The sequence below is a fragment of the Malus sylvestris genome, chromosome 7, assembly GCF_916048215.2.
Source record: "Malus sylvestris chromosome 7, drMalSylv7.2, whole genome shotgun sequence".
NCBI lineage: Eukaryota > Viridiplantae > Streptophyta > Magnoliopsida > Rosales > Rosaceae > Malus > Malus sylvestris.
The window spans coordinates 32,638,223-32,659,724 of record NC_062266.1 but is presented as its reverse complement, the minus strand read 5'-3'; the positions used below and the strand labels follow the sequence as shown (position 1 = coordinate 32,659,724).

Below are 21,502 nucleotides of genomic sequence, written 5' to 3'. Positions count from 1 at the left end.
AATGGCGTCTCTCCTTTCCAAAAACTGTTTTCAAAATCACCCCAGTATGATTTTCTCGAAGTATTTGGTTGTGCTTGTTTTCCCTATTTACGTCCTTACACTGATTCTAAACTTAAGTTTCGATCAAAATAATGCATTTTCTTAGGATACTCATTAAATTATCAAGGTTATAAATGTTATGATCCTACCACTGGCAAGTCTTTTCTGTCTCGTCATGTCGTTTTCAATGAAAAGAGTTTTCCATCTAAAGAACTTGCTCCTCCGACCTTGTCAAACCCTCGTCAGTTGGACCATGTCCTCGACATTGATACCTTCCATTACACCTAACCACAACCGACCCCTCATTCCCTTCCAACACCGATTGTCGCCACCTCACTCCCTCAATCCCTACCGCTACCTACCCCAGACTCTCATTCTCACCCATCAACTCCCACTACTCACGTGAATATTGAACCTGCCAACACCACTTCACATACTGTTCCATCCACTCATCCCATGATCACGTGTGGTCAACAAGGAATTCGAAAACCAAATCCCAGATATGTTTGCATCACTAACGTTACTAATACTTTGGTTGAGCCCACATGTTTCTCACAGGCAAATAAGTCTCCCCAATGGCGCCAAGCCATGGCGGATGAATTCAACGCCTTACAGCGTACTGGCACTTGGACTTTGGTACCCTACAAGTCTTCTATGAACGTGTTACCTAATAAATGGGTGTATCGCATCAAAACGAACTCTGATGGTTCCATCGAGCGTTTTAAAGCTCGCCTAGTTGCCAATGGCTTTCATCAGCAAGAGGGCATTGATTTATGCGAAACCTTCAGTCCGGTGGTCACACATGCCACCATTCGGCTCATTCTCTCTATTGCTCTTCACTTTCAGTGGCCTATCAGCCAGCTTGATGTTCAAAATGCCTTCCTTCATGGCACGTTGAATGAGGAATTTATATGCGCCAACCTGCAGGGTTCGTTGATCCACAGTTTCCCTCTCATATGTGTCGACTTCAACGGTCTCTATACGGTTTGAAACAAGCACCCCGTGCTTGGTTTCAATGTTTTTCTCAGAAACTAGAAGACTTGGGCTTCACTGCTTCCCAAGCTGACTCCTCTCTCTTCACCTATTTTGATGGCTCAACAATCATTTATCTTCTCATCTATGTGGATGACATTTTAATCACAAGGAACAACAATGCTCACTTGTCTCAGTTTATCACGCAGCTTGGTACTCATTTTGCAATGAAAGATCTTGGGCCCTTACACTACTTCTTGGGGATGGAGGTTTCCCGGACGCCTTCTGCTTCTATCTCACTCAATCCAAGTATATTTTGGAGCTTCTACAGAAAACTGACATGGCTGACGCCAAGCCCATCTCAACGCCAGTTCCCAGTGGTAAACGCTTGAGTTTATATGATGGTGAGCCTCTCTCAGATGGATCTTCTTTTCGCAGTATTGTGGGCGCCCTTCAATACCTTCTATTTACACGTCCTGATATTGCTTACGCTATCAACCAAGTGTGTCAGTTCATGCACTCTCCAACTACTGCGCATTGGGCTGCAGTCAAACGCATCTTACGGTATTTGAAAGGCACACATGATCACGGCTTACTTTACAAACCCAGTCCCCTCACTCTAACTGCCTTCGCTGACGCTGACTACGCTGGCGACCCTGATAACCGTCGTTCCACTGGCGGTCACTGCATATTTCTTGGCAATAATTTAATTTCCTGGAGTTCGAAAAAGCAACGTGGAGTGTCACGGTCTAGCACAGAGGCGGAGTATCGTCAACTTGCCTATACTTCTACCCATCTCTCATGGTTTCGCAATCTATTCCGTGATTTATATCTTCCATTACAGCCACCTCGTCTCTGGTGTGACAATATCAGCGCCATTGCTGTTGCTTCCAATCCCGTTTATCAAGCTCGCATGCGCCATGTTGAAGTGGATTATCACTACATCCGGGACAAGGTCATTCGCAAGGAAATAGAAGTTGGTTATGTAGCTACCACAGACCAAATTGCCGATTTTTTAACCAAGGGTTTGTCCTCTGTCCGCTTCCATTATCTTATCTCCAAGCTTCCTGTTCGTCAACGCCCCGTCAGCTTGCGGGGGCGTGATAAACCTAGTTCGGATAAATCTCCAAACCCTAATGATCGGTCCACGTCAGCACCACCAAACCTTCCCGCTGCAATCTGCAACCGAAAGGATCATAACTGTTAAAGAGAAAAGAATTCCACTAGCTGTACAGCCTGGACAAAAGGAATGTTGCACATGGATACAACATTCCTTGACAGCTAGACTACCACATGGTTTCTGCATTTGTGTTCTGGTTGCTGCATCGTGGGCAGCAAGGACACCACTTGTATTGCATTTGTTTATTGCATGCGTGTATGTAAGAGTGTAATAACAAAACAGTTTTGAATACCAAGTTTATCAATGTCATCTTCCAATAAACATTTCAAACACTACATGCAACTAAATTTTAGTCTCAATGATGTCATCTTCCAACGAACGCTTAACATGTCCAGTGAATAGTATATCGACGTGTGTTGAAGTGGTGAGAGGACCTGACAGCAGCAGCCAGAGGTATAGTATTTGGAAAGGGGCCTGGTTCCCTCATATCTGGTGAGCATATGCACAACCGAAAGTGAAGGTATTCGAGAGATGAGAATGCAGCAGCTGCATTGTTGAACATCCCATACCGTTGGTTGCCAGAGATTCTCAATTCATAGGCTCTTTTTTCTATTTCCTTTCCATTCAGACTGTTTTGGTTGAAGGATTTCATTTGTTATTTAAAAGTAAGAAAACTGTATATCGAAAAAAAAAGGTGGTCTTGTCTTATATGTGTGGAATTTATCAAATGAAGAAAAGATTAGGCTCCACCAATTTTATTCATAATAAATGAAAGTAAAATGTGTGGAATAATCTTGTTCCCACTTATGGCTATTTACTCTTTTACATTTTATTCTTCACTTGTAATTTTATTCTTTTTATTTTTGTTTAAAATATTTTTATTTAAAAAATTAATGAACTACAAGAAAGAAAAAAAAATGTCCACTCGTGGGTAATTTTATTCTGTTAGTCTGTATTATTTTCAAATTATATTGTTTTATTTTAGATATACATTTTTAACCTGAGAATATATAAACCAATTATTTTCCATGCCAGTCTACCTTATTCCTAAATCAACCCGATTAAAATAAATTTCCCAATATTTACAGCCATAACGCATGAATAACGGGAAGTAATGTCATGTCAAAATCCATGCATTGTTGGAGTTTGACAATCATGTTTCTCTAGATCGATATCCTCCCACCTTTGAAGCTCTATGGGTGACGCAACATCTGTGACTGTGACTGTGAGACAACCGTAGATTTATTGATTCCCTCGAGTGGTTCTGGATGATGGATTGATGGTAGGCTTTGATTTCTCACCGTGTGTTTTTTATGACATGTTATTAGATGGTAGGTACATGATTTTTTTTTTAATTTTTTTAGTCCATCAATATTTTTACACTAAAAGTAGGGGAAGTTTTACTAAGCCACATAATGGACAACCTAATTTAGTATCGAATTTACCATCCAAGAGATTCAAACCTAAGACCTCTTATTTCCAAGTGAAAAGAAATACTACCAAAAGTAATACTAACTAGCGATAGTAGGTACATGCTTAAATTCGTATTATTAATGAGACAAGATTTCACTATTTATATTTGGGTTTTGCTCTGCTTTCATGGGCCAAAGATTAGGAACACTCAATTGGTCATGCACATCCAAGTTGGCTAACCATTGAACCTCGCCGAAATCCTTTGTCAATGGACCAATTCGGCTCAACTTGTTCAAATTGGACTTTATAGGGATTCAATTTGCCTCTTGATCTTTAATTCCAGTTGCAATTTCTTACTACGGAAAATATTGTAGCAACGAGTCGCATAAAGTAACAATTGCTGTATTTTTCCACCTACCTACTTAGTCGGGTAAGTTCGAAATAAGGAAAAATGTATGAGGAGTATACCGGTGTGTTTTGATCGGTGCCGGCTTTGAGGGAGAGCAACTTGTGCAATTGCAAAAGGCCCCCAACTTTTACCTGATGTATGGTTAGATTAATTAACTTTGCGATTTGATTACTTTGTTTCTTGTTTGGACCGAGAGAATGGAGTGGGAGATAAAGAGATTAAGGAAAGAATATGTGGATTTTCTATTTCAAAATTTTAATATCATTTATTGCTAAAGATCTGCCTTTGGATTTAGTGTATGACTACATTATTCATCATTTTGTTTTGTTTCTTGGCTTCTTTTAAATGTTTACTATTAATTTTGTTTATTGATCACATAAGATTTTTTTTTTATTGTTTTACTACATTTTGGTAAGATTATATAGTAAGATACAAGAACAAAAGGACGGTTACTAATTTAAGCACAAAATCCACAAAATCTCAAAAACGATCCTGATTTTGATGATCTCGTTGTATTTGAGACATTGATGTTTTTCATTTGGATAGAGAATTCAATTCCTCAAACACAACTCAAGATAAAAACAACGGTGAAAAACCGGAAACCCTCAAACAAGGCCAATGGGATTCTATTCTTTCGTTTGTTCTACAGAAAGCACACATTGATTCAACGTCCAAGAAACAGACACGTGAACGTAGTTGACTAGAAAAGTAAAGCTGCCCAAAAAGATAAGAAACGTGTCGAATGTGGAGGAAAAGAAGTCTCACAGATTTGCCCGTAATTGAAAGTGATGATCGGAGAAGACTGAGTGAGGAAGACAGCAGTCAATTACAGGAATAAAATGAAAAGGCTTTTCAGGGTTTCTAATCGAAAGAGGTGGCAAGTTTGGAGTGGTTAATTCCTCATTCAATGATTCGTTGTCCATCCGGCAAGTGATTAATTTGCATCCTCTCAAATTCCTTTGGTTTTGTCTTTTGAGACCTTTCACATTTAAATATTTGTGCTCAAAGGAGGACACATCTTGCATAAGTTAAAACATCGACATCGATAAAAATATCTTGGTAGAAATATTCTTGGATACTCAATATCGATGTTGATACCGGTTTCTTTCGATGTAAATTTATTGATAAATCTGAAAATTTAAAACGAAACTTTAGAGAATAGTAAAAACTGATTTAGACAATTAATTTAGTACTACGGTTTTGTGATATTCATCTTCACTTGAAAGTAAAAGATCTTAATTCCGAACACTACATGCAACTAAGTTTTAGTCGTCATCTTCCGATAAACGCTTAACATGTCCAATGAATAGTATATCAACACGTGTTGAATTGGTGAGAGGACCTGACAGCAGCAGCCAGAGGTATAGTATTTGGAAAGGGGCCCGGTTCCCTCATATCTGGTGAACATATGCACAACCGAAAGTGAAGGCATTCGCGAGACGAGAGTGCAGCAGCTACATTGTTGAACACCCCGTACGGGCCGGAGGCAGATTGTTTGCGCTGCCCTTTCTATCTCTTTCTATTTTGTGCAGTCATTGTTAAGTCATATCAACATTTTATATTAATTTTTTTTTATAAAGATAATAAGATAAAAAACAATAAGAATATAAAATGTTGACATGGCTTAACCGTGACAGCACAAATAAGAAGGGATAAGAATGACACTCAAACAAGAGGGCAGACAATCTGCCTTCCATACAGGCCATACCGTTGGTTGCCAGAGATTCTCAATTCATAGGCTCTTTTCTCTAGTTCCTTTCCATTCAGACTTTTTTGGTTGAATGATTTCATTTGTTATTTAAAATTAAGAAAACTGTTTATCGAAAAAAAAAGAAGATGGTGCTGTAGAATTATGAATTTATAATATCTTAACTTGTGTTATATGTGTGGAATAAACATTTTTTGTCAAGTGAAAAACTTTCTTTTTAATCAAATGAATAAAAATTAGACAAGATTAGCTATTTGGTAATAGTTGCGTGTCTACTTTTCCCTGAATGGGTAAAGACCATTACACTCAGAAATCCTCCGTCCGTACCTACTCCCCCAATTTTATTCATAATAAATGAAAGTAAAATAAGCAGAATAATCTTGTTCCCGCTTATAACATTACTAACTTCTTGCCACACATGTTTGACAATTTACTCTTTTACATGTTATTCTTTACTTGTAATTTTTATTCTTTTTATTTTTGTTTAAAAATAATTTATTTAAAAAATTAATGAACTAAAAGAAAAAAACTGTCCACTGCGTGGGTAATTTTTTCTGTTGGTCTGGATTGTTTTTCAAATTATATTGTTCTATTTTAAAATCCTAACTAAAAAAAAAAGATATTTTTAAAATTGAGAATGATTCATCATTTTTTCCTTCAGACTTTATAAAGATATAGATATACATTTTTATCCTGAGAATATATAAACCAATTATTTCCCATGCCAGACCACCTTATTCCTAAATCAACCCGATTTAGATAAATTTCCCAACATTTGCAGCCAGAATGCATGAATAATAGGAAGTGATGTCATGTCAAAATCCATGCATAGTTGGAGTTTGACAATCGTGTTTCTCTAGATCGATACCCTTCCACCTTTGAAGCTCTATGCGTGACGCAACATCTCAAGAGATTAATTGGTTAACGTTATGCCAGCTCTCCATCAAACAGGATCGGCCCTGAGGGTAGTTTTTCTATATATTTTGTGGATATAATATAAATTAATAAGTAAGCCAAATTTAGCGAATGAGTTGTTGGCATGGTTGAAATAGAGTGTGTTTGCAGTTTGAAACTAGGTGGTGTTGCTTTACTTTGATTTTTCTTTTTCAAATTTATGCATACAAAATAAAAGGTCCAACTTGAACCCAAAACCAGCATATCCAAATATAATTAGGAAGGCCAAATACATTAGGAAACGTGTTTTTTTTTTTTTTGGTCTTTCCAACATCCAATAACAATTATGTGTTTACCGAAGGATTAACTACGTTATAGATTGAAAAGAGTTAACATATAACAATTAGGTGTTTCTTGATATAAGCCCAATCGCTTTCTCTCTTTATTTTCGCAAAAAAACAAACAAACAAACCACTACTCTTCGATTCGTCTTCACAAACCTGACAACCCGAATTTGGGGCTCTTCTTGGGTAATTCAGTGTTTCAGAATTTCCATCCTTGCAACAAAATAGGTTTGTTTGATTCTTTATCTTGATTGTTTGCCTCTGCTTTGTTTATATATGGGTGGAATTTGAGTTTTAGTTTGTTTCTTTGTCAATTTGTTGTTTGCTAATGTAAGGAACATTATAAATTTGAGGGTATGTATATATCAACGAGAACTCTATATAAAGGTATGCTAATGAAGTACTGTTGGCTTATTTGAGTTTAGTTTTTTGTGTACTCTTTCATATTTGGATGTGTTGAACTATCTGAGACAAATAAATCATTCAATGGAAGTGTTGAATTATTTGAGACAAATGGATGGTTGTTTTGCAAATGCATGGGTTGCTTAGAGACTTTTGGTAACCTTACCACTTACAGGTGCTTATGCAGAAAGAAGTTTTTCAAAATTAAAGTTGAACAAATCTTACCTTTGATCAAGTATGTCACAAGAAAGATTGAATGAGTTAGCTATTTTATCAATTGAAAAGGAATTGGTTGATAAATTAGATTATTTAAACTTAATCAAGTATATTTGCATCTAAAAACGCCAGACGTGTAATATTTAAGTAATGTGTGTATATAACACTCTCCAGGCTTGTTGATAAAGAGACTAGAGATGAGTGTACTTATAGTGAAAGTGGCTTGATTGTTTGAATGCCGAACTCTGAAAGGCACCTATGAGTAACCCGTTGTAGAACACCTCACTTTGCTGGGAAGTGTCTTCTTTAGGCAAAAGAATCGAAGACCCTTCACTAGCTGAGACTTGAAATAGATAACCAACCAAACTAGAAGTGGTGTAGTTTAACCAAACTAAAGGTACTCCTAGACCGAGTGATTTCATGGCTCCAATGATGAGTGATTCCATATGTGTTGAGTTTGTTAACAGAGGGGTATTTTCCTAGAGCATAAGGAGGTTTCTATAAAGCGTTTATTTATACGTTGAGTTGAAGGTCATCCCTACGTTGCAAAACCACTTATATTTATAGGGACATGCATTGCTTGATAAGTTCCAGTACCAATTCGAATTCCATCATACTATTAGAACTCTTTCACTGCTCAAGCTTGTGCAAAGTGTTAAATCATTATCACTTCTCGATCATTACCAAACCGCCACACATGCTAGTCATCGTCCCATCTTTATATAATCATTATTTAGATCAAGAATTTATCTCACAAATAATTATATGGATTTGGTGGTGATAACTTGACCATTCTTTGGTGGTGATCATTATCCTTTGAGAAGCCTAACGATCCATGACACTGCATTCTGACTACCAAGACCACATGGAAATTTGTTGGAATTGCATCCCTAATAATAGACCACACATGGATAAACACATGAATAAAGCTATCATCCCATTTGTTGATAACACCGTCTTGACATTGGCTCAAGATAACATCCGGAGTAATCATAATAATATCCACACTCACAAAAAAAATCTTAACAGTTCTTCCATCCAACAGTTAGAATTTTTGTTCATTCAACGGCCTCAATTGCATGAGACCAATGGTATAATATTAGGTCCTAACAATTTTAAAATCGTAATTAGAGAATAATATTTTAGAATTGAGAATGATCCATCATTTTTGCCTTCCGACTTTATATATAAATAGTTATAGATACACATTTTTATCCTGAGAATATATATGCCAATTATTTTCCGTGCCAGTCAACCTTGTTCCTAAATCAACACGATTAAGATATAATTTCCCAGTATTTACAGCCAGAATACATGAATAACAGGAAGTGATGTCATGTCAAACTCTAGGGTTCAATGTTCTGTATAGGTTTTTACTAAAGAAATTGATATCATGCATTGTGGGAATTTGACAATCGTGTTTCTCTAGATCTATACCTTCCCACCTTTGAAGCCCTATGCGTGACGCAATATCTCAAGAGATTTATTGGTGGATGTCAAATGTTTAATTTCTAGGGTAAAATTCATCTAATCTCCTTGCTTAAAACTTTGAATTTGTATATAAATCAAAGTTTTGTAGAGAAGTATTTTTTTTTCCTATCTGCAGCTGCATGTTACTGTTACAAATAAGGAAGTGATTTCAACATCTTTTTATTCATTTCATGCAATTTTTTTTTTTTTAGTTATTGAATTGAATAAATTTGGGAGCAGCCTCTCCATAAATGGGGGTAAGGCTAGCCGACATTCACCTCTCCCAGACCCTGCGTAAAGCGGGAACCTTGTGCACTGGGTACGACCGAATTACATATTGAATTGAATAAATGAATATACGATCAACATACAAAATTAAGAGGATGAGTGTCTAAAGTAAAAAAAAAAAAAAGAATGTGAAAATCACTCATCTTAAAATAAAGTTATTTTAACTAGCTCTTGAAGTTTGTTTAAGTGATCGAGTACAGTAGAAGTATGCATGATAAGTATAATTATGGTGTATTTCCTCCGGTGTCTCGGAAATAACATTGTGGCTCTCCATCAAGATAAATTATAACACTTTTTCCAGACCTGTTGATAAGAGAATTATTTCCTTTCTAATGTTGGAAAGAAAGCATGTGTGCACGTGGAGAATTATTAAGCACCTCTAAAAGATGAATTCCCATTTTCCCAAGATTTCCCAAGATATTGTTTTTTTAAGTAGAAAAAGTTATATTCCTCATTCTCATTTACCCAATAAGGCAATGACATTAGATTCTACAGAGAGATACCAATTTATGTTTATACTTTTCAGAGGGATCTCTTTTCTCAAACTCAACAAAGTAAGGACTCATCCTTCTAGTGGCTTCTCACCACATCCAAAAGATAACTCGAATTTGAAATCTTATTTCAAATGTCCTTTCTCTGTGTGTTATCCACACATCCTATTTTACTTCTCACACATCCTTGATAATTTATGTCCGTTGATCTTTTTTAATTCATCTGATTCGACTACCGAAAATTAAAAAGGTGTGTGAGAAGTAAAATAGGGTGTGGATATCACACCCCTTCCCCAAATGTAATTTTAAGACAACGATATGGAAGGAGGGAAAGTTGAATTTGGAACACCGGGTAAATGCTTTTAGTCAACTTATCTACAAACTTCTTATTCCCTGAATGGTAATTAATTGAGTAATATTATTAATTTATGCTTTCTGGGCCTTTTTTGTGCCTATAAAAGCCAACATAGTCTCACTTCCAGTATACTGCATGATCAACTTTCTAGCACAAAGATATATAACATTTCTTCAACACTCACTCACTCCAATTCTTTTGTATGTCAAGGATGATGGAGCCACTAACTCTTGGAAGAGTGATAGGAGAGGTTGTGGACATCTTCACCCCAACTGTGAACCTGAATGTAGTTTACAACCCAAACAGACAAGTTGCTAATGGACATGAGCTCATGCCTTCTGTCATTGCTGCTAAACCTCGCGTCGAGATCGGAGGTGAAGATATGAGGACTGCTTATACCTTAGTAAGTTAATTTCACCAATACTTTGTGATTACTTATTTGCTACATGAAGATAATATATATTGATAGTACTACTGTTATATAACTAACTTTTGTTTTCGGATGATTGCTTCTGATGAAGATAATGACAGACCCAGATTTTCCAAGCCCCAGCGAACCATACCTGAGAGAACATCTCCACTGGTTTGTATATATTTTACTTGTCACACAAACTCGCATACTACAGTTTCAGAGATTGTAACTTAATTATTTGTTGCAATAATTTAACTTTCACTAAACTATATATATATTTCAGGATGGTCACAGACATTCCTGGCACCACTGATGTCTCATTTGGTAAGTAATTAACTAGTCATTGCAGACAATACAGTGATATACACACACACACACACACACAAGATTAGGGCTAAACGAAGATTTGTTCTTAGCTAAATATGAGATTTTGGGTTTTATATAATTAACAGGAAAAGAGATTGTCGAGTATGAAATTCCACGGCCGGTCGTAGGCATTCACAGGTACGTATTCCTGCTATTCAAGCAGAGAGGAAGACAAACAGTGAGAGCTCCAGCTTCCAGAGACAATTTCAATACCAGAATATTCTCGCAGGAGAATGGTCTCGGGCTGCCTGTGGCTGCCGTCTACTTCAATGCACAACGGGCAACTGCTGCTAGAAGAAGATGTTGATAACTTAGTACTGGATTAACATCAATAAAATTAAAAATATCATAAAAAGATTGAAGTTTTGTATCTCCTGCTGTGCTGGTCTTCCCTAAAGCGTGGAGAGAGAGAGAGAGAGAGAATATGCAACTATGCATATGATCGTACGTACTAGGGTTTGTTATTATGTACGTACGTTGGCAACTGTTTATTTAGTTGTACCAGGTATTTGGGACAGTGGTAGGTCCCGTCGGTCATTTTTTTTGTCTTCTGTTGATTGTTGATTGGTGTTTGGTGATTCGGTTCATGTAGCTAGGCATCATAGCTAAGTTACGTGTCGCCGTGCTATTGCAACGTGGCATGCTTATCTGAGAATATAATTCTTCTAGCGTTACTTCAAACTATCCCATCATGCGAAAGAGAATGCTAATTTGAACATGACCAAGTTGGTTAAACACAAGATAAGGACAACTCAAAGAGAGTGTCTAAAACAACAAAGCAAAACCTCAATTATGCATGATAAATTACATTAAAAACGCACTTAGCAACACAAAAGTAAAAAAGAAACCTACATTTGAAAAAGTAAAACAGCTACGTCTACTGTCACAAAGATTTTACCGCTTAGAATAAGGACTAACAAATCAAATGAATAAACAGAAAATGAGGGTAGACAAGCCACCCGAGCTATGAACACTCCCATCATCACACCAAAATGGTGTGATTTGCTCTTTAAAAGTTACAAACCACCAAAGTGTCACCGGCAGAGGTCCTTGGAGGAGACACCTGATGAGCTGAGAAGCAGGGATAAATGGTTGAGGATTTATGGTGAGGAACGATAGTTAGAGATGAAAAAGGTATAAGGGCCTTATCCGGACAAGCTTAGATCAAACTGAGACAACCCTTAGATAACACTGAGATACAAAAAGCTTCATAGCAATGGCATCCGTGAACTATAGGGCCATAAAAATGTAAGCAAAAGGGAGGAAAGATTGGGGAAGGAAAAGAGAAAAATTGCAATATTTAGATTAGTTATATTAGAACATCGCTATAATGCGAAAGAGGAAGAGCACACTATTTTCACTGGCACTGTCGTTGTTTGGTGCACAATCTCTCAAGAAATGTAGTGAAACGAATTTTTTCTTTTCTTTTCTTTGTTCACATTCAATTACAATCAATGTATATTCCAAACATACAAATTTTACAGCCGCCGGAAATACCATAAGAGAACATTACACTGTGATGCCAATACCGAAATCCACCATGCAGCCAGCCGAACAAAAACAGGAGGCAAATGCGGGTTTGCTTAATTTCATACACTCCACGGCCAGAAGGGATCAAACATACGGCGCCCCACAACGCTGATGTAAAATCAAAAATTCCTTTTTGACTGGGACACATGAGAAGGCACGCCATCGCCATCAAACTCATTAAGCATTTATTTCAGCATTGCACTGATGCTCCCTGGTGCAGCTTCTTCTGCTCCAAAACATGCTTGAACATGTTGTTTTTCCAAGTCTCGGCCCTTCCATCTTATCCTGGTCTGTTGATGTTGCTTGGGGATGTCTGGGCAATTCATCTTCGGTTTCTACCTCCCGGGATTCAAATGGTGGGCATGGACCATCATTGCAGGTGCACAAAGGAATGGTGACGGAAGGAAACGGACTGCAGGTGACTGCACAGAGCATATCTGAAGAAACTGAAGCCACACGGTTCTTTCGGATCTCTGGTGCACAAGCTGGAGATAGACGCTCTGGGTCACGAGGGTGAAGTATACAAGGGGTACAAAGGCCAAGTGACATCTGTAGTCTATTTTCCTTTGCCGGGGAGCCAGGCAATTTGGCAAAGGAGATGATTCCATGCCTACAAAATGGGCACGGAATGGACCCAGGTGGGCCCACCGTTTCCGAAGGTATGTTGCTTGTTGAGCAAAGATAGAGTGCGCATCTTACACAAAGCTCATGCTTACAGCCTGAAGGTACAAGTAAACGAAGGATGAGTATAATCTTGTACATAAGATAACTGAATTTCTATAATGTAGACACTTAACATAACCGCGGTTGAGCGCGAAAATGGAACAACTCATAAGATTTCAATGTTAATCCAAGAGATATACAATATTTTAAAGGATGGCATATCAATAATAGAAAGAAAAAAAAAAAAGACATAGGGGTTTTATGAAATATCAAGCTCACCCATTAAGTAAGCAATCTATCACCACAAACTACATACTGCATATACACATGACTTTATCCCGAGTTGGCATTTCTTGTTTTCAAGATATTACTGGAATGCCTCATTTGTATTTATGCACATACTGGTTGAAAATATTGGGTTCTCTGAATTTAAGACTGCGAGCATGAGAGGCCAAGAAACCATTTTGCCTCTTATCCGGTTGGTAACTTGGTAAAATTGTGCCCACCCATCTAAGACAATATTAAAACAAACAAATAGGACCAATGAATTAAACATGCAATCAGATATCCGCTATCAGAATTATTATCATGGTAACAGCAGAAGGCTTTTACTCCAGTTAAATGAATCAAATCTAAAGTCCTCCCAAGACTATTAAGGACCTCGGGAAAGGATTATCAGTAAGCAACTACAATAGTTATAGGATTAGCTAACAATGTTAGCATTCAGCTATACTATGGGAAAAGGTAGTTTGTAAAGTATCAGGAAAGCATAAGACATGAAAAATAACCACTACGGGACAAACCTTCTGCCGCCACCAAACATGGTCTTTCCAGACAGACAGCACAAGTATCTGTGTCGTCCGCTGATGTTGTCACAGCCTTAAATCCACATTCCCTGCAGTAAATTCCAAAGAACTTGAGTCTATGTGGTGACACTGATACACTCATTAAAATTTTCCTAACTAAGGATTTGAATGTGTCCATGAGTATGTGGCATCCTTTGGGTGAAACTCTCGACACCAGGCACTAGACATCCAGAAACTTGGTAAGTGTTAGTATCCATAGATGTACTTGGTTCAAGAGATACCTTGCTATGTTCATTATGCTCATGAGAGGCAAAGATAGGTAACTTGATAGGGGGAACGCTGGTATTGATGAGTCAGAATTGGGTGCTAGAAGTGGTTCAAGCCAGTGGCGCCCCCACATTCGGGCAACATCAACTGGAAGCCACCTGAAAAAATATACTTCACATTAATCATTTAATAGTAACAGAACATTAATTGTGAAAACCAAAAGACCCATACCCATTGCAGTTTAAAGTCATCTTGCTGGCACCTCTTGCAAGGAGGATCTGAAAAATACGGACACCATCAGTTTAAATCCAAGAGAGAGAGAGAGAGAAACTAATTTACAAGCTGTCAAAACTAATAAGTTCTTGCCTGACAGCACTTTAAGTTACCCCCACAAGCAGCATAATGCAGTGGAGAACTTCCAGCACCTACAAAGAATAAACTTCCACTTCAGTTTGAAGCAGGATGGGAAAGCAACATTCCTTCGGTTAACGTACAAGTTACTAAACAAAAAGCAAACCTATCAAATCCATAGAAGTCCCGTAATGAAACGTCACAGCAGACACATTTGCTTGAAGATCAAGTAGGAGTTGTACACAACCAAAATATCCATTCAATGCAGCCATATGGAGAGCAGTAATACCACAATCTGCTACCTTATTTACAAGTTTGGATAAAGCACTGCACTGGAATAGAATGAATAAATAGCAAGAGAGATATGTGTAGATCAAATGCTTCTGTACAATCTAAAAGCATAACCTATCCGATAACGGTTTGTTCAAAACCTAAACAAATATAAATATCTTGGCGATATAACACCAGCAAAAATTTAGATGGGCTAAACAGAGCTTGCATCTATTTACATAGTGCATGGAAAACTTCATGCAGAAAATGAATTTAGCGACTTAGCCGCTTTGAATCTGTAGAAATGGAAAGCAATCCCACATCACTACTCTTTTCATTATTGCTCCAATCGTGGGAGAATTTACATTCATAAAAATCTCCTTGACAAATAAAACAGAAGCTACACAAATACCTTTGCTCATTTTTGTTCACGACCTTTGCACTATCACCTCTGTCGCACTCTGTCTGAGCAGTCAGAGATTCATAGGGAGCACTTGGAACAAAGTCAGCCACGACAAGTCTTATACATCTTACATGCCCATTTATAGCAGCAAAATGAAGAGCAGTCCTACCAGTAAGATAGTCTGCTCTTGTGACCTAGTATAAAGAAAAATACTATGATTAAATATTGTGCTGCGAATCAATATTTTTTTCTAAGTGGAAAAAAAGACTACAGTGTTTCAAAGCATAACTGATATATCTAGCTTCACTATGAAAGATTCATTACTCATATATTACAATCCAGTTAAATAGCAATAAAAAAACAATGAGACAATCAAAACTTACATTGGATCTGAAGAGCAAGAGGGTCTGTACAACTTCCCAATGTCCATATCGGCATGCTTGCATCAATGCTGTCTTTAATGTTAAACACAGAAATCAAATAACTTAAATCAACATTCGTATCAAAGACAGAACAACAATTTTGTCGAACATAAAGGAAAATATACCAGCTGCATTTCCCTAACTATTTCCGATCTGTGGCCCTTAAGCATGAAATTAGTTCAATCCCCTCGTGAGCTTCAATTTTTTCGTTAAGAGGGTTCGATTTATGCGACAAAGCAAACCAATCACTAAACTTTCTAACCAGATCAATACCCAAATGCCAAAATTTACTCTAATGGGGATTCAGAAACACAAATTAAATTACTGTCTGACAAACAATCATAATCTAGATGAGAAAAAGCAACAACTTTCGTACCTGCCCGCAGTAATTCCTGGAATTGGCATCAGCTCCATTCTCCAGCAGCAAAGAAACAATCTGAATCAAACCCAGAAAAGAAAACCCACAACAAAAATCGAAAATCCGATCAAAAAGAACAATCCCCAGCTAAAAAATTGAAAACAAAAACCAACCCAGAAAAGAAAAGGGGAAGAGAAGACGGACAAAGCACCTCGTTGTGGCCCTTAGCGGCGGCGAAATGGAGAGGGGAGTTAAGGCCGCCGAAGGTGGAGTATTTGGAGAGGCAGGGATTGCAATCCAAGAGCATTTTGGCCTCGATTACATCCCCGTCTCTCGCCGCCGAAACCAGCCGTTCGCCGGAGGCGGAGCAACCGAATGAATTACCCATTTCCTTCCCCCTTCTCTCTCTCTCTCTCTACCCCCGTCCCGCTTTCTTTGTCTCTACCTATAAATACGAAAGCTTGTGGAATTTGGAAAATAAATTGAAAAAGAAAAGGATAATTTAGGTCCACCGTCGTGGAAGGCTTACAGCCTAAATATGATAGAAAAAGGGAGTGAGGTCGAAGAATGACAGATGGGATGCGAAAATGGAGGATTTTTGGATATGGGGGTTTGACTTTTTGGGCAGGAGCGTGCTGGTTTTTGACAGACAATCAATGGAGAAGGGAAGGCCTTGGGCCCTCCTGAAAAATATAATAATGTGATTTTACTTTTAATATTTTTATTTTCAATTTAGTAGTCAACAATCGCTGTCGTTTATGAGATTTAAATCAACAATTTCCTCTGGTAGAGTGGAGATTGTGTTTCATAAGTATCTACATATCTTTTTTTATTTCTCACACACTAATTTCAATTTTTGGCCCTCAGATCAAGTGAGTTGAAGAAGATCCATGACAACAAATTAACAAAAATGTGTGGAAGGTAAAAATAGATGTGTGAATAACATTATCAATGATATATTACATTATTACTAATAAAAGTGAACTCGTCAATCTAATGATTAAAAATGTTTGAATACAAATTCGTGCTATTTTCTTTTTTTGTTCAATTAGGGTCCACTTTTCCAAATGATTTTCCAGTTCCAAGGAGAATTCACAAAACTCCATTTCCATCAAGAATTGAATGAAGTTTTCTTGTAAAACTCTTATTTCACTCGATTCAAGACTTTCTTAACGTTAGCATGATTCAGTTTGAGCAATGGATCCTAACGTAATACATCTTCATAATGAAAATTGAATGGAAACATGAGTCGGCTTTTACAATAAGAAAAGTATTTCCCCTTTCAAGTTGGCAATATCAAGATTTTTATAAAAAGACAAATACTTCCAAACAACTATTTAATACTTAAAATTCCCATGGATTAGATGACAATTCACCAAATCAGCAATGTATGCGATACATCCATGGGATTTTAGGATTTTTGAACAAAATAAGTGGCAAAAGAGATCAGGTGGTCCGCAGACCACGATAATCACGCGTGCAGAACGCGACCAAAAAGAGAAAGTGAACGCACAGCTGCTCATCATGCCAACTAGATATTTTTTGCGGAAAACGGACACGTGGGATATGCTCAGTCGCCGACGACTGCTGATGATGTTAGTAAAAATCGATCACCTGAGATCGGACGGTTGAGGAATGGGGAGCACTCACACTACTTACAGAGGGTGGGGGATCGCTTTCACGTGAGAGAGGTTTGAGTGCAAGACTTGAAGATTTTTCTCATCGATTAAACTCCACCTGTACGCAAAGAATTCGGTGAAAGTTTAGTGCGGCTGTGGCCTCTATATCCGAAAGAGAAGTTACAAGAAACGGGTACATTGTTAAGCGTTACGTTGTATCCTAATTCCATGCTATAATGGTAAGTGTCAAGTTTTCACCGCATGTCATTATATCGTTGATACTGACATCAATAATGTCACCATGATATCCTATGCCACCGAAACAATACCAAGTGTTGATTTTTCTATACATGTCATCATGGCACTGTCGCACTGAAGGTCACGGTAGCGATAGATCCGTTTACCGTAGAAGCTTCTCCCTTGTCTCTTGGACCAAATGGCCAACACCATCAATGTTTCTTGTTTGACGTTTAAACTACAACAACCCATGGGTTCGAAATAAGATGCCATGGGACGGGCATACCATTTTGCCTTGATCAATTGGCCTAACCAACGTACGGGAGGCTGTCAATGATCCTGTTCACCTAGCCACACATTTGCCCGAAATTTCGGGTTTTAGGATCCTTTTGAATGCAGTGATACTTCACCTCAGGATCAAAGGTACGCAGAATAATCTGTTCGCATGCAGTCTATCTTACAAAACACAACATGTGGTGACAGTCTCGGTTAATTTCAGAAACTTTCAAGACCAATCTCGGAAGGCAAATCTCGTCCAATTATTCGCGCTTAAGTTCAATGTATTCAAATGCTTCAAAAATGGTTTCTTTCAAATTCACAAGGTAAAGAGGCAATGGTAACTCACCTCAAAAACTTCAATTTCAGGATCTCTTCAAGTTCTGCACAAGCGTAAAAGGCTACTGGCATCGAAACTTTGCCCTCCAATCTTCAAAAATCCAGCTCCACATGAGGTGCTGTCCATGATGAAGCAATTCTGCTTCACGTAAATGCCACCCTTGATCATCAACCACTCATCATGTTTCAGAGATACTTAAGTTAGATGATACAGTAGTCGATATTCTCCTTTCTTCTGAAACTTCCATAACTGTCAACAGTGATGATTCAAGTAGCAAATACGAGTTCTATCTCAGCCACTCTGCTCCATGGAAATCCTTTTCCTCCATAGTTTCACCACAATCGATCACCCTCATCCATCGGAGTCATAATCACCACCACTATCTGAGTTCGTACCATCCTCCACATCCCTTTCCCGCCTATCATCATTCCCGCCTCCCAAATCCTCAAAAGCATTCCCAACACGTTCTCTTCCAACGTGCCCGATCTCATCGTCTTCCCAATCTCTGCGGTAACTAACCAACTCACTATCCATTCTTGCCTTCCTAGGGCTAATCAAAACCAACTCAGCCAATTTCCTTCTCGCCAAATACAAATCATTTGGCTCTATCAACTCACCCTTCTTATAAGCCTCCCTAAGAAACACCGTATGAAGCTTCCCGTGATTCCCTCTAGTCGAAATATAGAAAAGCCCCTGATGCTGAAGCAGAAACTCTTTCAACTTATTCGGCAAATTCATCGCCATTCTAAAATGAGCAATCCTCTCCAATGTAATCTTCTTCTCCACCATCAACGACAGCAATTCGTGAATCACAGCAACCGCTCTCTTCTCCATCCGCTTCTGCGCCTCAATTGACCTCAAGTCATAACCGGAAACATCCTCATACGGAGACCAATACGGAAGTCTCTGCCATTTCCACACCGCAATCCTATAGTACTTCCCAATCTTAAACCCGGGCGGAAAATTCACAATGAACGAAAACCTTATATCCTCGGCATCAATTCCTCTCTCCCTATACTCAATCTCCCTAAGTTTCTCAATAGCACAAACAGATAAACTACAATCTTTCTCGACAACCTCAATGTACTTGTTCCTAGTTTCCTCCGCATCAAACAGTCTAAAGTATTCAGGGTGCTTGAGAATTACCGAGTATTCGAAGTCATCAGGCAGACCAAACTCCGCCCTCGCAATCCGGACATGCTCGAGGCGGAGCCGCCCGGTGTTGGACATCATCAGGAGCTTCCTAAGGCGGGTGACGGCGTCGGGGATTTGTGCCACCATTGCCTGCTTCTCCTGCTCAATCTGGAGGTGGGCTTTTCGGGTCAGCCGGCAGTAGAGGATCCGCTGAACCGGGTGCTCGTAAATCTCGAAAACGTGGGGGAATTTGAGCACGAAAACGCCGGCCTCGTTCTGCTTGAAGCCGAAGCGGCGGGCGAGGAGGTCGAGGCGGGAGACTTGGATGATTTGGCTGGGCTGCGACAGGATGAGGTCCTGAAATTTGAGGACTTTTCGGGTCTTTTTTTCGATTTCCATGTAGTTGTCGTAGCCGTGGTCGCGGACTCTGCCTTGTTTTTTGGGGATGGAGGTCGACTGCGATTTGGGTCGGGTCGGGGTGAGATTGCAGAGGAGGAATGTGATGGGGTTTAGGGTTTTTGACTTGGGGTTGAAGAAATTGGATGAGTAGGTTAAGAATATGCGCATTTTTGGTGTCCTGGGGTTTAGGGTTTTGCGCAGTGTTTTTGGCGATGACGATGCGAAGTAGGAGACGACCGGCGAGAAAAGTTAGTTGGACTAGCGCGGGTGTCAGTGTAAGAAAGTTTGAAATGTTCGTGGAAAATAATAAATTACGGGAAACTGAAGGACTGCTTTCGAAAGTTGGGCAACAGTTTTCCGTTGGGCCAGCAAATTGTTTGGAAAATTTGGGCCACATTTGGGTCTTCATTTGTCTTCCAAATTCTCTTCTTTGGACTAGGACAGTGATTTCACTTTCCTAAATTATCACGAACGAGATCGTGACGTTCCAAACAAATGAATATAATGTTACATGTTTTACCTTGTTCGCGTGACAAATGACATTGCAAAATAGACCGTTATGCCACAGTGGCATCTCAAAGGGTGCAAGTAAGTCCTTTCCTTTGACTAAGATGTATTTCGTTTGCTTGGTTTTGTTCGTTTGGGACTTGGCCAGCTTTTAAATGAGTCGTGCATAAATCATGATTTATTGTTCCTCTTAAGTATTTTTTATTAAAAAAATTGTAAGAGTTGTTATATTACAAAAATAATATGATAGACTTTTAAAAAAGTTTTAGTTTTAAATAAGTAAACGTATAATTTCTATTGATTGTTAAACAAAATTGTAAACATGGTAATTTCTTGCACAATTTGCTAACTTAACACAAAATTAATCCATTATCGAGTTGAATCATATTTTGAACACCTGTTAAGAACTCGATAAAAATCTTACGGGTAAAAGATGAACATGACTTAGCTTGCCAAGTCTAAGCATTAGACATGACAATTTCTTACATAAACTATTAGCTTGATATGAAACGATACGACCCGCTAACGATTCGAGCCGTTATCATGTCACTTGTTAAGAACCCATTAAGATAATGAATGTGACATGAACACAATATTCAATAATGAATACGAGTATCACTCCTTTTAATAATTAAAGGGAAAAAGAGAGACCCAAATAGATTAAACCATCTCCAATCGAATGAGGGCCAAATGGCTCCCTTTAGCCCTATAGCCCTGCAAGAAATTATATTTTAATGAACAGTGTCATGCCATATTTTATACCATCTCTAAACGAGGAGGCCAAAGGGCCATAGGCCAAACATAACCCTTTGCCAAAAAGTCGTCTCCAACCGAGAAGGCCAAAAGATCATAGGCCAAACATAATTTTTTATTTTAATTGAATTAATATGGTTAATTAAATTAAACTACCATATTAAAATAAGATTTTCAGACATATTTTGAGTGCTACTTGCCACCAAATGAATAAGCCTCCATATTTCTTATCTTTATATAATCTCAATCCATACTTTCGACAGAAGAT

The 21,502-nt window shown here is 38.3% G+C and overlaps 3 protein-coding genes across 5 annotated transcripts; 1 reads left to right on the top strand and 2 right to left on the bottom strand.

Annotated features, from left to right (window-relative positions):
- Window positions 1-6,687: 6,687 nt before the first annotated feature.
- Window positions 6,688-11,581, top strand: LOC126629007 (CEN-like protein 1). 2 transcript variants are annotated; one of them, XM_050298901.1, is made up of 6 exons: window positions 6,688-7,127; window positions 7,253-7,286; window positions 10,332-10,524; window positions 10,643-10,704; window positions 10,817-10,857; window positions 10,986-11,581. In XM_050298901.1, the coding sequence occupies exons 3-6, from the start codon at window positions 10,333-10,335 to the stop codon at window positions 11,204-11,206; spliced, it is 516 nt and encodes a 171-aa protein (XP_050154858.1). In that variant the 5' UTR covers window positions 6,688-7,127; window positions 7,253-7,286; window position 10,332; the 3' UTR covers window positions 11,207-11,581. The 2 variants fall into 2 exon arrangements, with proteins under 2 accessions (XP_050154858.1, XP_050154857.1); XM_050298900.1 differs by lacking the exons at window positions 6,688-7,127; window positions 7,253-7,286 and having other exon boundaries at window positions 10,237-10,524.
- Window positions 11,582-12,298: 717 nt separating this feature from the next.
- On the bottom strand, window positions 12,299-16,600 carry LOC126628995 (E3 ubiquitin-protein ligase XBAT33-like). Of its 2 annotated transcripts, none has more exons than XM_050298884.1 (10): window positions 16,181-16,600; window positions 15,988-16,047; window positions 15,573-15,644; window positions 15,199-15,383; window positions 14,683-14,843; window positions 14,532-14,590; window positions 14,397-14,443; window positions 14,180-14,323; window positions 13,896-13,987; window positions 12,299-13,148 (listed from the first exon to the last, which is right to left on the bottom strand). In XM_050298884.1, exons 1-10 carry the CDS (start codon window positions 16,355-16,357, stop codon window positions 12,607-12,609), a joined length of 1,539 nt encoding a protein of 512 aa, XP_050154841.1. In that variant the 5' UTR covers window positions 16,358-16,600; the 3' UTR covers window positions 12,299-12,606. The 2 variants fall into 2 exon arrangements, with proteins under 2 accessions (XP_050154841.1, XP_050154842.1); XM_050298885.1 differs by having other exon boundaries at window positions 15,573-15,640; window positions 16,181-16,195.
- Window positions 16,601-17,097: 497 nt separating this feature from the next.
- Window positions 17,098-20,520, bottom strand: LOC126628998 (protein ROOT PRIMORDIUM DEFECTIVE 1-like). Its single transcript, XM_050298888.1, has 2 exons — window positions 18,451-20,520; window positions 17,098-17,706 (listed from the first exon to the last, which is right to left on the bottom strand). The coding sequence occupies exon 1, from the start codon at window positions 20,140-20,142 to the stop codon at window positions 18,793-18,795; it is 1,350 nt and encodes a 449-aa protein (XP_050154845.1). The 5' UTR covers window positions 20,143-20,520; the 3' UTR covers window positions 17,098-17,706; window positions 18,451-18,792.
- Between the last annotated feature and the right edge of the window lie 982 nt (window positions 20,521-21,502).